General features: G+C 41.4%; 2 protein-coding genes and 1 long non-coding RNA gene across 5 annotated transcripts in view; all 3 read left to right on the forward strand.

The window, feature by feature from the left end:
• LOC147021633 (uncharacterized) overlaps positions 1–14342 on the forward strand; it is a 39445-nt gene that overhangs the window by 10262 nt on the left and 14841 nt on the right. Inside the window, exons 3-4 of one of the 3 annotated variants that reach the window (XR_015060591.1) lie at positions 72–939; positions 2323–2827. Coding sequence is in view for 1 of the 3 variants with exons in the window: in XM_085890406.1 (XP_085746532.1) it covers positions 72–321 (250 nt within the window). In the remaining 2 variants the exon portion in view is untranslated. Of the gene's footprint in view, positions 1–71; positions 2828–14342 lie in introns of those variants that run through there. The other 2 variants (XR_015060590.1, XM_085890406.1) reach the window with 2 other exon arrangements.
• Positions 3516–9951, forward strand: LOC147021634 (uncharacterized). The gene has a single exon (XM_085891806.1). The coding sequence runs from the start codon at positions 6055–6057 to the stop codon at positions 7633–7635; it is 1581 nt and encodes a 526-aa protein (XP_085747932.1). The 5' UTR covers positions 3516–6054; the 3' UTR covers positions 7636–9951.
• Positions 10375–12535, forward strand: LOC147021635 (uncharacterized). The gene is made up of 2 exons (XR_015060872.1): positions 10375–11523; positions 11620–12535. It is a non-coding gene; the product is annotated as an uncharacterized LOC147021635 (long non-coding RNA).

The following is a 14342-nucleotide window of genomic DNA, read 5'->3' on the forward strand; positions in this document are numbered from 1 at the left end:
ATTGATACATTTGTACTTCACAGAGAAACGTTCTCTCAAACGAAGTTCTGGTTTTTCTTGTGTGTTCACAGAATGGAGAAGAAAGTTGATGGAGAAGATGAGTCTGATGGGGAGGATAAAGATGTGGAAGATGATGATGACCGATTGGATTCAGAAGACGAGGAATGTGATTGTGATGATGGAGACGACGGATGTGGTTGCGACGATGACGACGAATGTGATTGTGACGATGGAGACGACGAATGTGATTGTGACGATGACGGATTTCATTGTGAGGATGGGGACAATGAATGTCTTTGTTCCGATGACGATTTTAATTGAGGACAGGAACACCAGGTTCACAGGTGAGGAGGGGGAGAGGCTCTATTTTGTGTTGTACAACTTTCAGGAATCTGATTTCATTTCAGTTGTCGTTTTTCCAAGTAGTTTTCGATTAGATAAGGTCACCAGCACAGTTTACCACCCTCTGGGAGGAACGAGTTTGCACATCACCTGCTGAAAAGAGTAGTGTGTGTTGCAAAAAGACTATTTTGATGTTATTGTGGTGTGTGCAAAGAGTGCTGAAGTGGTCGAAGCAGTTCAAACGGTGTAAAGGTCATACGGGCTCTTACAAAAAAGGGATCAAAATGGATCTATGTGGTCTCAACGGGTCTAAAGGATCTGTGGGTATAAATGTCAAAGAGGTCAAAGGATACATAGGAGTTTAAAGGGTCTTGTGGGGTCTAAAGGTCTTTCGGGTAAACAGGGTCGAAAGGAGCAACAGCAGCAACAGAAGCAGCACGGTGTTGAGGGGCTGCAGGAAAAAACAGAACCGTCATTGTGATCACAGGCTGAAACAGCAACACAAGCAACATGTTACTGAGTGGCTGCAACAGCAACAGCAAGATCAGAAACATCATGGTGTTGACAGGTCATACCACATGCAGGACCTTCAACTATGTAAGCACTCTTCTATACTTTGGACAGTTGGGGTGAACACATTGGGTGCAAAGACAGCAAACCCCAAGATTGGGACGTTAAGTTGAAAAACATTTTGCCACTTGTTCTTTAATAGACATTGCTGTTAATACTTCCTTCGATGAAGAAGACTGTTCTTGTAATGTGGAGATAATTGTAATGACCTTCGCATTCTGCGAAAGGTTATGTTTTGGTCGCTGTGTATTTATTTGTGAATATGTGTGTTTGTTTGTTATTCGCATAACTCAGAAAGTATGAAACCGAATTGCATGAAAATTGGTGGAATGATTCGTGATTATCCAAGGACGATTTGATTAGATTTTGTGAGCAATTGGGTCAAAGGTCAAGGTCATGAAAAGGTCAAAAACAAACTTTTGAGCATAACTTCCTTCATAAGACAGCTATCGACATGCAACCAACGCCATATTGTTCCATGACGAAATACCTTTCGGGTACGTGGTGTCCGATTTGACGTGACGTCATCAGAAGTGCGTCACAATGACGTCACAAGATGATGTAAATTTTCAATTTTCGACCTTATCAGTTTTGATCATAGCGTTTTGTAGGACTTACCTTAAGGACGTCACACACCAAATTTGGCGTCGTTCGGACTGACCGTTATGACGTCATTGACGTTTGAACATAACGTTTTTCAATTGTGGCTGAAATGTCCTGATATTTTATATTCAAATATCTATGTAATTTGTGAAGGAAATTGTCCCAAATCCAGGCAAAATGATCAGTACCAAAATATCTGCTGATTTATGAACACGTTTTGCAAATTAACTCTATGGTCAAGGTCACACTCAAGGTCAAAATATACTTGTAGGCATAACTTCAGATCTAATGGAGCATTTGACATGAAACCAACGTTAAAATGTTCCGTGAAATAAGAGCTTTCAGGATGGTAGTCCGCGATTGGTGGTGACGTCATTGGAAGTGCGTCAAAATGACGTCACAAGATGAGGTCATTTTTTAACTTACGATTTTTTTCACTGTTTATCATTCCATTTTGTTGGACTGCCCTCAATGACGTCCATCGGACTGATGGTTTTGACGTCATGGACGTTTTTAAATGACGTTTTTCAAATGTGCTCTGAAAAAAGTAGCGGCGGCGAAGGTATGCGCTCTCCCGATTGCCCGTTCGAGTTATAACTTTGGTGGGAAGGAAACTTATTGACATAGTCATCACTATGCATGTTAAATCACAAGAAGTTTAACTTCCCTCGACTGGATTATTCACCTTTTCGTCATTACCTATTCCTTCAGTGCATTCCCTTCTGTGCCCTTTCCTGAACAAGTTATCAAACTCATGAAGATATAAATGCATTTATTCTTTTATATTTTTATTGTTTTTTTCCGAAGACCCCTCAGAAGAGGTGCTCGTTAACTCCCCTCCACCCCTCGAATGAAACCATCCTACCGGTTGGAACGTAAGTTGCCAAGATTCTTGCCTTACATTACAAATTATTCCAAACTTTGTAAAAACTGCATGTTCTTCACTCCCATCATATCCCATTCTGTCTGTGTCTCAAAAGCGTTTGGAACAAACGAATGTTTTGCTGTTCTCTTAGCCAGACAAGAACCAAACAGATCAAACAGTTGGTGAAAGTCCAGCATGAGTGTTAATGTATCCGTATATAATTCATTGTGTACAACTGGATGATCATTAAAATTAATTAAATCGATGAATGTTGGTAAAAAAAAAATCGATGCAATTAAATTAATTAATTAAATCGATGAATCTTGGTAATTAAATCGAAGCAGGTTGGATGTCACGTGGCAGTTTTCCAGCTTCTTCCTCATTTCCTCATCTGCCGTGACCAAGGCGAGTGGATTCTTCCCGAAACGTCGCCTTTTCCGATGAATAGTAAGTTCAGCTTTTTTCAATTATAAACTTTTTCTGCATTAAAATTAATTGTTTGAAAAACGTTAATTGAAAGCCAGTATGACTTTGTGATGAAGAAAGTGAAGATGTGAAATTGAAGGCAAAATGAAATAGGCCATGGGCGACATGTGCCTCCCATGCACCCCCCCCCCCCACCACATCTCAATGAACCTATGTTTTTTTCTGAATCCGCTGAATGTGCTGAATAAGAAATCGAATGTTAACATTGAAAATATAGGGATGCACTTCCGGTTTTGACCCTATAACTAATGGTACACTAAAAACCGCTCATCGCTGTTCCGCGTTGGTCATGATTTCTTTGCCTCATCATATCAACTTGTAGAATGGCTCAATGAAGGTCAATGTTCACGTGTGATAGACCAAATAATAGCTGATGCTATTGTTGCGGATTCGCGCCCGCCGGCGTGCGAACGGCCACGTAACTCGAATCGCGGCACGTCGCCCACCGGACGGACAATCCAGTCGTGACCCTCTCGGACTAACGCCGGGAACTAGTCACGGGTGGACCTTTCGGCCTCACCACGATCGTGCCAATCGGCCCCCCGCGTGGGATAGGGTTGTTCGCCAAATTCGACCTACCTAAGTACCCACACGGAGGGTAGACCGGGCGATCGCACCTCGCCGCAGGTCGACTTCGGACACGGGCCACTTTAAGCGACCCGTTCCGTACTATCGGGATAACCGAGCGGTGTTATCGTCGGCCTCGACGGTTCGATTAATTATCGGGCGTATTAAGCCCACGACCAACCCTTTACGTGAAGTAAGATGGAGATTCAATGAAAGAAAAGACGAAGCAAAACGGGAAAACAGTTCAACATAATTCACATTTATTTCGCGATGGCACACGGAAAGCACACATATACAATTTTACTTCACAGACGGCGCCGACAACACATATACCCAAAGCAAAAGAAAAGGACCACCCTCAAGGATGAGGGGGGTAGGCGGGCCTGGGGCCGAGACCGCGTCGGGCCTACCCGTCTGATGAGACGCAAAGTGGCGGTGGCGCCCCAACTCCGCGGGCCTCGCGGACAGTGTCTGGTAGGGGGTGGGAAAGGGGCCCCCTTGTCGCACTATCTCAGTGCGGGGGGAAACAGGAGGGGGTTGTTGATGCTCGGGGGATGGAGGATATCTCCCTGTCTCGGGTCCCGCGACGAGCGTCTCCACCACGACCTCGGTCGCGCCGCCGGCCTCTCCCTCCGCAGCTCCCCGAATCCGACGCGAGCACCCCCTCGACCGCCTTCGCCGCCGCCACCTCTCCACAGCTTCGTCCAATCGCCCTCTCCGTCTCCTCTCTTGACTCGTCCCAACTCTTCACTGGCTCCGCGAACTCCCAACCGCGAACTCTTCACTTCCTTGACTGACGAACGCAGCCCCTTATATGCCCCATGGCCTCGCTCCTTCACCTTCGACCCTTTACCTCCGACCCTTCACCTCTAACTGGCTCCCCATTGGACCGAGGAAAAGTGGGCGTGAATGCTTTTTGATCCATGAATTTGCATATAGCGACCACACTCCAACGCCCTGGAGGCGGGGCCAAATCGCCCCACGCTCACCGATAGGACGGAACAGAAGTGGGCGTGAGTCGTTTTTGATCCGTTTTCTTTGGAAAGTCTGTGATGTTTCTGAACACGCTGCTCGGTGCGCGCCCTGCACGAGTCCAGTATCGGTGCCCACAAGTGGCGCAAGAATGGTGGTGATACGATGGTGGCGAGTTGTGACGGTAAAGGTCGTGGCTGTTGTCGTGAAGCGGCGTTGTGGTTGGTGGTTGTTGTGTGATGGCTGTTGAGACGTGGTTGGTGGTGGTAGTAATGGCGGCTGGTCCAAAATAAAGATAGTAAAAGAAAAACGGCTATCTAAAAGGGTCGCAGCCCGCATGAATGACATTTATTCCCTCTAAACAACGGGTTTGGGCCTAACTACACATATACTTACAGAGATATCTCACCTAAGGGACCTGAATGGTGGTTTGTGAATTTCGTCAACCACAACACTATTCTGCTTATTTTCATATGTCTGATAAGTTGTTACAATACATTTGCCTCAATCACAGTCATTTGAATGAGCATACCCCTATCCAGGGATATTGGCGTACTGACTGACACTTTAATGTTGCACATTTTTTCTTTTACTGATAAGTTTTGTTTTATATTACAGAATCTCGTACTCGAAGAAAAATTAATTAAGCTTGACAAGTCAATATTTCCACTTTGATTTTATTCTACAGTTCTTTCTTGTTTTTCTATTTTCATATTGCACCAGAATGATGTCTAATTCCTCAGACCTCGGTGACGAGAATGCGCCTCCCCCAAAGCGATCAAAGGGTGGCCAAGATTGTAGTTCGCCAGTGTGCATTGTGCATGTCACAGGATTACAATGTGGACCATTGCTACAATTACCTGCAAATGAGGATGGTTACCAAAAATTGGATAAATTGAAAGAGATTCATTATAAGAGACTCACCCAACATGCAGGTTCTGTTCAGATGAAGGACACGGGTTATCTTATTCCTGATGTCATAAAAGAGCATCATCATGGTTATCATAGGGTGTGTTGTCAGCGTTTCACCATGAACATCAATCGTTTGGCTACACACTCAGATTCACGAGAACCATCATGTTCCCGACCAAGCAGACGCAGTTCAGCAGATCATATGTTGTTTGCACCAGACTGTATTTTTTGCAATTTTGAAGGAAGGAAAAAGTTAAAAGCAAGGGGGCGTGGACTACCGAGGGCATGGGTAGCTTTATTTCTGATGGTTGGCAAACAATTATAGAGATAGCTGAGAAGAAAAATGATGAAAAACTGCTCACATGGATTAGATGCCAGGATCTGTTTGCATGTGAAGCCAAATTTCACAAGTCATGCAGGACAAAGTACCTACAGAAGCCAGAAAAGTGGAGAAGTAGCAATGTCCAGAACAAAGATAAGCAAGTTCAACTGACGGAGGCTCATAATCATGCATTTCACGATGTGTGTGAGGTCATCGACACTGATGTTCTCCGAGACAAGAAGATGGTGAAACTAACTGATCTTGTCAAGACATACATAGTCAGCTTGGAACTCACAGAGTTTGCAAATCCAAACTTCCGTGGAGAAAACTTCAAAATCAAACTTCAAAATCAAACTTGAAAACACGAAGAGTACAAGGACAGATTGGCCTTCTGCAAACATAATCCACAGCAAAAATGCAGTCCTATATAGTTTATAGTTCTGACATTGACGTGAACAATGCAGTCCGACAAGCATACCAGCCAGCTTTGACATATATGATACAAGACGCTGGAACATACCAGCGTTGGGTGATTTTTGACAGTTTTGCTTTGCCCAATGAACTAAAATGGCCACCAACTGCTCAACATCTTGGAGATGTGAAGGATATCGTACCATCACAACTCGAGAAATTTCTCAGCTTTGTGATAGGTGGAAAAGCCACCACTCGTACATCGAAGTCACATCGACTGGTATACTCAATAGGACAAGACATTTGTCGAGCAGCTACCAATGGTGAGTGGAAACTCCCAAAACACATGTTGATATGCATGACACTCCGCCACCTGTTCAGGAGTGAGCGACTGATCACCTTACTGAATCGAATGGGACATTCTGAGAACTACTCATTTTCATTGGAACTAGAAACAGCTCTCGTACAGGCTGTGGATGAAACTTCAAATTTGTTGTCAACTCAAATCATCCGTTCTCCAGATGCACCTTCTGTCTTTCACTCTGAATTTGACAACTTTGATCAACTACTAAATAATCTTACTGGAATGGGATCAATCCACACTGCCCATGGTATCATGCTGCAGGATATAGAAGGGAGACCAGAGGACCACGGAGGTACCCGTGTAGAAATACTATCCATTCCATGGAATATGACAACAATACAACGCTCTCTTGACATCGAATCATCTGAATGTCATCGAGATTGTTATGTCACCCAGCGTAGGAGTCCTCAGATAACGACTGAGCAGCGAACATACCCCGGTGGTGAAGATGCCCAACACAAAGCCAGAATCAACCATTTCTTGTGGATGCTGATACGACAACAAAATTGTATGTCACAACAAGTACCTGGATGGACAGGATTCATCTCAATGACTGGTCAGAGACCCGAGACTCTCACCACCATAGATTACTACCCTGTCATAGCTAGCCCCATTACTGACTATAAAACAGTACAGGAGTGTTTACGTTATGCTGAAGAAGCCACAAATGAAGTCAAGCAGAGGTACACCATCACTACGTTTGACTTGGGGGTATGTATGAAGGCTTATCCCCTCGTTTGGAGCAACCAGGTCAGGTACGAGAAGCACATCATCCTCATTGGGACGTTCCACCTGATATGTGCCTACATGAAGATGATTGGAAAGAAGATGAATGGATCAGGGCTCTCTGACCTACTGTTGGAAGCAGGCTTAATAGCATCTGGTTCCATCGAGGGTGTGCTGTCAGGGAAACATGATGACAGAGCAATGAACTGGCACAAAGTCATGGTGGAATGTCTTGAGAGACTTCTTCTTTCACAATATCTGGCAAGCCATAATGAAGCTGATGTGTTTGCATCTCTAACAAAACAATCAAAGAAGGTTCTATATGATATCACACATACCCCATCTGAGGAAACCATGAATACAGCACTTGCAGATGAGGAGTTGAAAGGTACATCGAGGGATTTATGCAATATCGGGATGATTCCAAGACAGGAAACCTTGGTACAACTGCTCAATTGTGGGTATCGCACATGGACCACGTTTGGCTGGTGTTAACACACACATGCTGTGAAGCACAATGACTTCCTTCTCTACGCCCATTGTCTTCATCTGATGTCTGATTATTCTTTAGTTTTGGAGGCCAGAACTATGCCAGATATCTTACATTCTTCTCTTTGTTTATTGCAAATATCGAAATATCCCATCCAGGAGCCACAGAGTTGATGAAGAGAGGTGCAATCAGTGTTGCTTGTTCTTTCATTCCTGGAAATCGATGTGCCATTGATAAAACCATGGAGGAATCATTCATGCGTCATGCCAAATCCCATGGCAGTGCAGGTGGAAGTGGTGCTGGTGAGTCAGGTGTTCTGACCAATCATGATGCCTCCCAACGTTGGGTGAGAACAACACATGCCAGATCACAGTATGTGAACACGATGCTCAGTATGGCCGATATGTTGTCGGGATCCACCAAAGGAATCAAACACCGTGATTTACGTCCTGCAGAAGTATTGAAAAGTGAAAAGCTGGTGTGCAGAACAATGGAGGCAGTGGAGACTTTCCTGAATCCATTCACTGGAGATAGTCCAGATCAACTGCTGATTCTCTCATCAGGTGCTGCTGCATCATTAGCTGTACAGAAAGATTACTCCGTGCAGAACAAGCAGGTAGAGAGGCAAAGGAAGTATTTATTGCTTCACGTCTGGAGACTGAAAAGGACTTCTTTGAGCCAGTAAAGCGCATGAACCGAATGACTCTAGGAGACATGAGTAAGAAAAGCAAGGTAAAGACAACAATGAATAGAGTTGTGCAGTACAAACAACAAGGAAATGTCGCCTTCCAACTCCTTATGAAATCCCGAAGCCAAGCTGTACAACTGGATCTTAAGGAACTGATGACAGACCCATTAACTCCTGTGCCATACAGTATAGGGACTGCTGATGGTTTCTTAGCAAAGACGGACAAGTCTAAGGCGTTGCATTATCTCACAAAGGGCCACGAGGATGCTGCGGTACCCCAATCAAGTGAAACGCTAGTAATTCATGATGGTAATGCTGTATTCTACCACATGAAAGAAACACCAGGAAACTTTAGCCAGATATGTTCCAAAGTGTTTGATATAATGCCACCGATAGGTGATGTTGTGTTCAGCACAGACTCCGACAGGCCTAACTCTGTCAAAGCAATGGAGCGGCTTAGACGAAGTTGTGGTGTAAAACTGATTATCAAAGGGGAGAACACCAACAAACCATCTGACTGGAAATTGTTCTTGGGCAATGATGTCAACAAGCAACAGTTTATTGCACTACTCACTCGACTCTGGAGCCAAGATGCATATGCCAAGAAGCTACAAGGAAGACAAGTGACTGTAATCTGTGAAGGCACTGCATACCCCCTGACATCTGATGATGGTCTCTCAACACATAGAAGAGAAATTCCCATGCTCAAGTCAACCCAGGAGGAATCTGATTCGCGTATCATCCTATATTGTAAACATGGTAGTAATTAGAGTTACAAGTACTTGAGGGTGAAGAGTCCAGACACTGATGTATTCTTTATACTTCTCCACTATGCACCCACACTCGGTGATGTCACCATCTTGTTTGACACTGGCACTGGAAACAAAAAAACTGATAAATGTGAGTGATATGTCACGAGGTTAAACCCAGCAACACTGTACATCTCCATGCATACAGTGGATGCGTCTCCACAAGCGCCTTCAAAGGATTAGGAAAAGTGAAACCTCTCAAGAAACTATTGCAGATGCCCAAATTTGTGCCAGTGCTTGCTGGGCTGGGAGACTCCTGGCATGTACCTACAGAGCTCGGAGACGATCTTGACGAGTTCACGTGTGCCATTTACGAAAGGCCGCGCATGTGCAGAGTTGATGAAGCACGCTTCCTTAAGATGAGCTAGTTGTGTGACAGATAATGACACATCAATCAAAACTTCACACAACATTGATATGGCTCATCTCCCTCCATGCCGAAAATCGTGAGAGCAACATATCAGGAGAGTGAATTACCAGGTTGGAAGATGTAAGAGAGCGCATTTCACTGATCCTGATATCCCTCTGGCTACTGATGGCCATGGTTGATGGCAAAATGGAGCCATTATGGTATGACGGAGATGTACTTCCACAACAATTAATAGATATTGTTGAAGGTTCACCGACTGATGATGAGGACGAATCAGATGATGATGGTCCACTTCCTGCAGGAACAGACTATCCTGCTGGAGACAGTTCAGACAGTGATTCTGATTAAACCTATGTATGAACATTGATATTTCAAATGTGCTTATTAATGAGAGGAGTGTTGCATGATTATAACTATATAACTACATGTACCCATCAAGGCGATGATTATTTTGTTGGTGTGAAATTACAAATAATAATAACATAATTACAATGTACGCGCAAGAATCATTCTTGAGACTGGGGTTTGGACCAACTTTCAGCAAACACCAACAAAGTTTAAAATGTAATTTCGCAACTTATTATCAAGGTATCTGGCAAATATTGGTATTACAATAATTCTGTTGCCGACTAGAATGTTATGAATGACTTTTAAATTGATTATCTTTGCCATATTTAACAGTAAAATAAAAAATGTGAAACATGAAAGTGTCAGTCAGTGCGCGAATATCCCTGGATAGGGGTATGCTCATTCAAATGACGGTGATTGAGGCAATATGAGTAGGGTAAGAATACTGATTCTGGCTCACTTTTCCCCATGTAAATGAATGGGGGATTTTCAGCGATTCCCTTTTTTTTCCTTAAAAATAAACCCCCTTTTTATCCCAAGGTATATTTATTTGTCTCCCCTTTTAACTTGGAGGTTGAACCTCATTGAATTGAACACCTGGGGGTTGAACAGCTCACTCATTGAACCTATAAAGATTTGTTCATTCTCAAATTCCTTCAATAGTTTAATTTTCTTTGCACAATAATCCCCATCTAAAATATTGACAAACAAAACATTTGAATCTTTATATTTTTTAAGATACCCCTTTTGTGTCATTACGAAATGATAAACTTCTCTTAATGCTCTTGTTTGACCACCTCCTGAGCCACAGGTTATTTTTTTGTTAAGCCCCGCCCACTTTTCTTTAAGCCCCGCCCACTTTTGCTAAGCCCCGCCCACTTTTCATGAGGTTTTTCTAAGCCACGCCCACTTTTCCTAAGCCCCGCCCACTTTTGCGAAGCTCCCCCCACTTTTCATGGGGTATTTTTTCTAAGCCACGCCCACTTTTCCTAAGCCCCGCCCACTTTTGCTAAGCTCCGCCCACTTTTCATAAGGTATTTTTCTAAGCCACGCCCACTTTTCCTAAGCCCCGCCTACTTTTGCTAAGCCCCGCCCACTCTTACATCATTTCCAGTTCATCTCTGACTCAAAGAAATCACTAGAAAATTACAGGATGTTATGGTTTTGAAAAATTTCCCAATGAAGGCTTGCCTAGGCTTGCCCAGGGAATTTCCAAAGGAAACCACACCCACCAGTCTTTCTCTATAAAAGCTTCAAACCCAGGCTCCATTTTAAACATTTGTTTTTGCTGGCAATGGTGTGCTGTGTGCTTGCCTCGAACTCTCTGTCTTGTATGGAACTAAACCTTCAAGTTGATGAACTGGATTCAAACCTCTTATCTGTTGAGGTAAGATTTTTATTTTCCTATTTTCAAACTTTGATTGAAGCATACTCATTTAATAATTAAATAACTTAATTAATACATTATTATTTTCTCTCACAGGAAATTGTATCTGAAATACAAAATGAAAATACTGCTTTTGCTACAACTTGGAGCGAAATTGTTGACTTGGTTGAAGACCTTATGAGCGACCAAGACCTTGAGTGGGATGACTTTGGTGTTCCTTGGAACTCTCTGTCTTGTATGGAACTAAACCTTCAAGTTGATGAACTGGATTCAAACCTCTTATCTGTTGAGGTAAGATTTTTATTTTCCTATTTTCAAACTTTGATTGAAGCATACTCATTTAATAATTAAATAACTTAATTAATACATTATTATTTTCTCTCACAGGAAATTGTATCTGAAATACAAAATGAAAATACTGCTTTTGCTACAACTTGGGGTGAAATTGTTGGCTTGGTTGAAGACCTTATGAGCGACCAAGACCCACAGAACGAGTTCGTCCTTGATGACCCAACCAAAGAGTTATACCTTGGAGACCAGCAAAATCCTGAAAAAGAGTTTTACAGCAATAGTACTCATTGTGAGTTATCAAGACAATACCCACTGAACAAGTTATACGTTGATGAGCCAGAATACAAGTTTTACCTTGGAGATTCACAAATTTTGAAAAAATCAGTAAATGAGTTCTGCCTTGATGGTTTAAATAACTACCTTGGAGACTCAGGAAAAGGGTTCTGCCAAGATGGTTCTAAATATGGGAACTACCTTGGAGACTCACAAATTTTGAAAAAATCAGTAAATGAGTTCTGCCTTGATGGTTTAAATAACTACCTTGGAGACTTGGAAAGTTGGGGTTATTTTGAAGACTTGAAATGCTACCACTCTTTGGGATTTAAACCTATCAAGAAAGTTCTTACTCCCTCTTTCTATGTCATCAAACCTGAAAGCCTTAAAAGACAGAATTGGAAGAAGAGAAAAAAAAAAAAACGTAAAATATATATATATATATATATATATAGGTGGAAATCTCATGTTGAAAAAGACTGTGTTGGGTGAGGATTGAGTTGGGGTTGAGATTTTGAATGTGAGGGTTGGGACACACACACACACATACACATCAACAAACAAAAGTTAAGCCTTGACTATTCAGTTGAGGATTCTGTGTTTGGGGTTCACAGATGTAAGAACGTCCACCCCTTGACACACATTATATACTGTTATACACCTCGGACTTGGCCCTCGAGTGTCCACAAAGGTGTATTATCTGCTTAGTTTTGTCTTTTGTAATTCCTGTGAATAAAATGAACCTAAAATCTCTTCCCCTTCCAAATCATATATTTTATAAGTCCAAGGAACTGTATCTATTACATCAACAATTTTAAAAAGTTCTTTCGTCCATCGTTCAGTAAAACCCTTTTCAAAATGAGATTTCCACCTATATATTCTTACGATATCACCAACTTTGAACTTAGGTTTTCTGACATTAATCTCTTTTTCATATTTTAATTTTGGAAATGTTTCTGATGGTTTCATATTTGTTGACGTGTGAATCGTGTCATTATACTTATCCACAATATCCTGAATAAAAGATGACCATTGTTGTGAACCGAGTTGTGTGAATTTTTTATATAGTCTCTCTTTTAAGGTACGATTAAAACGTTCAACAACAACTGCCTTCCCTTCATTGAAGGTACTGTATAATGCAATACTGTTATTTTTTAGAAAATTCATAAATGTCTTGTTATAAAACTCTCTACCCTCATCAGTCCACAATTTTTTAGGTTTTCTCTTACTTTTATTAAATATCTGTTGAAAAGCGAACATAAGAGTATTACCTGTTTTGTTTTTTAAAGGGACAACCCACGCATATCTACTCCTCAAATCAATAACGGTTAAAGCATACTTGTACCCCTTATCATTATTGAGTTCAATCAAATCAGCAGACCAGATATAATCAACTTCCTTAGAATAAACTTTCCTTCTCTGAAACTTTGTGAATATTGGTTTATGTAATTCATCAGCTAATTGCTCTTCAGTCTTAATGGCATCATTAGAGCCTATAAGTTTTTTGAATTTCCAAGTCCAAGTTTCAATTTAGCACTAATCATCTTCTTCACGATGAACCTATCAACTTTTTCTCTCAAGGTTGGATTTTGTATCAGAGACAAATTATACAACATTTCTCTATCGGCTTCATGCTTTTCTTCCAACGTTGTGGTATTCCCATAATCAATATCGTGTCTCATGCACACTTCATCAACTCTATTGATTGGTTTACTCCAGGATTTAGGATTGTCTGCCTCATCTAATCTTTTATCCAAGTTTGTGCCTGGACCACAGAAAGAATACCCTGGAAGATGTAATTCCCCTGGTATTCCAGTAGTTGTAAATTTACTTCCTGATAAAAACTTTTGTATATCTCCTCCGAGTTTGTGTTTGGAGATAAATTGATTTTTTTTTTGAACCACACACCAAACATATACCTTTTTGTATAACCCTGTTATTTTTACTTTTAATATATGAAATATTTTTAGTATTAGTTTTCTTTTTACATTTGAGACAATAACTCATTTATTTATGAGAAAAATTCCTGCAGAGTGCAAAAACCTTTTTAGTTTCCAACATGCACATTTGAATCTTAATTTTTAAAACATAAAGAATCCTAAGAAATGCCTTCACTCTCTCCTCCATTTATTTAAGAAAAAACTTATTAAAATGAATAGCTTGACGATGCCAATAGTTTTGTCGAAAGTATTGCAAATAGACTTGTTAATTCTTTGTATTCCTCCTCGGTGGGTTGAGTTATTTTCTGTAATACCTCTATTCTTTTTTGAATCTCACTGGTTTCCATACTATAATATTTATTTATTCTCTCTCTTTCCTCCTTCTCTTTCTTCTCCCTCTCCTCCTTCTCCTTTTCCTCCTCTTCCCTCTCTTCTTCAACTCCTTCCTCATCCCTTACTATCCTTGAATCGTTTACACCCCATAGAATATTATACATATATTCATCAGGATTTCTTGTTATTCCTGTATCCAAAATAATTTTTTTTACAACAGGAAACCAATAAAATTTCTTTTGAATTTCTAAAAGAGCCTTACCTTTTCTTAAC

The sequence above is a fragment of the Eptatretus burgeri genome, chromosome 8 (genome assembly GCF_056783735.1).
Source record: "Eptatretus burgeri isolate ZD-2024b chromosome 8, Ebu_testis_v1, whole genome shotgun sequence".
Taxonomy (NCBI): Eukaryota; Metazoa; Chordata; class Myxini; order Myxiniformes; family Myxinidae; genus Eptatretus; species Eptatretus burgeri.

What these genes read in the sequence shown, in the direction of transcription:
- LOC147021634 (XM_085891806.1), top strand. Translation starts at nt 6,055, where the DNA reads ATGCAGTCCTATATAGTTTATAGTTCTGACATTGACGTGAACAATGCA.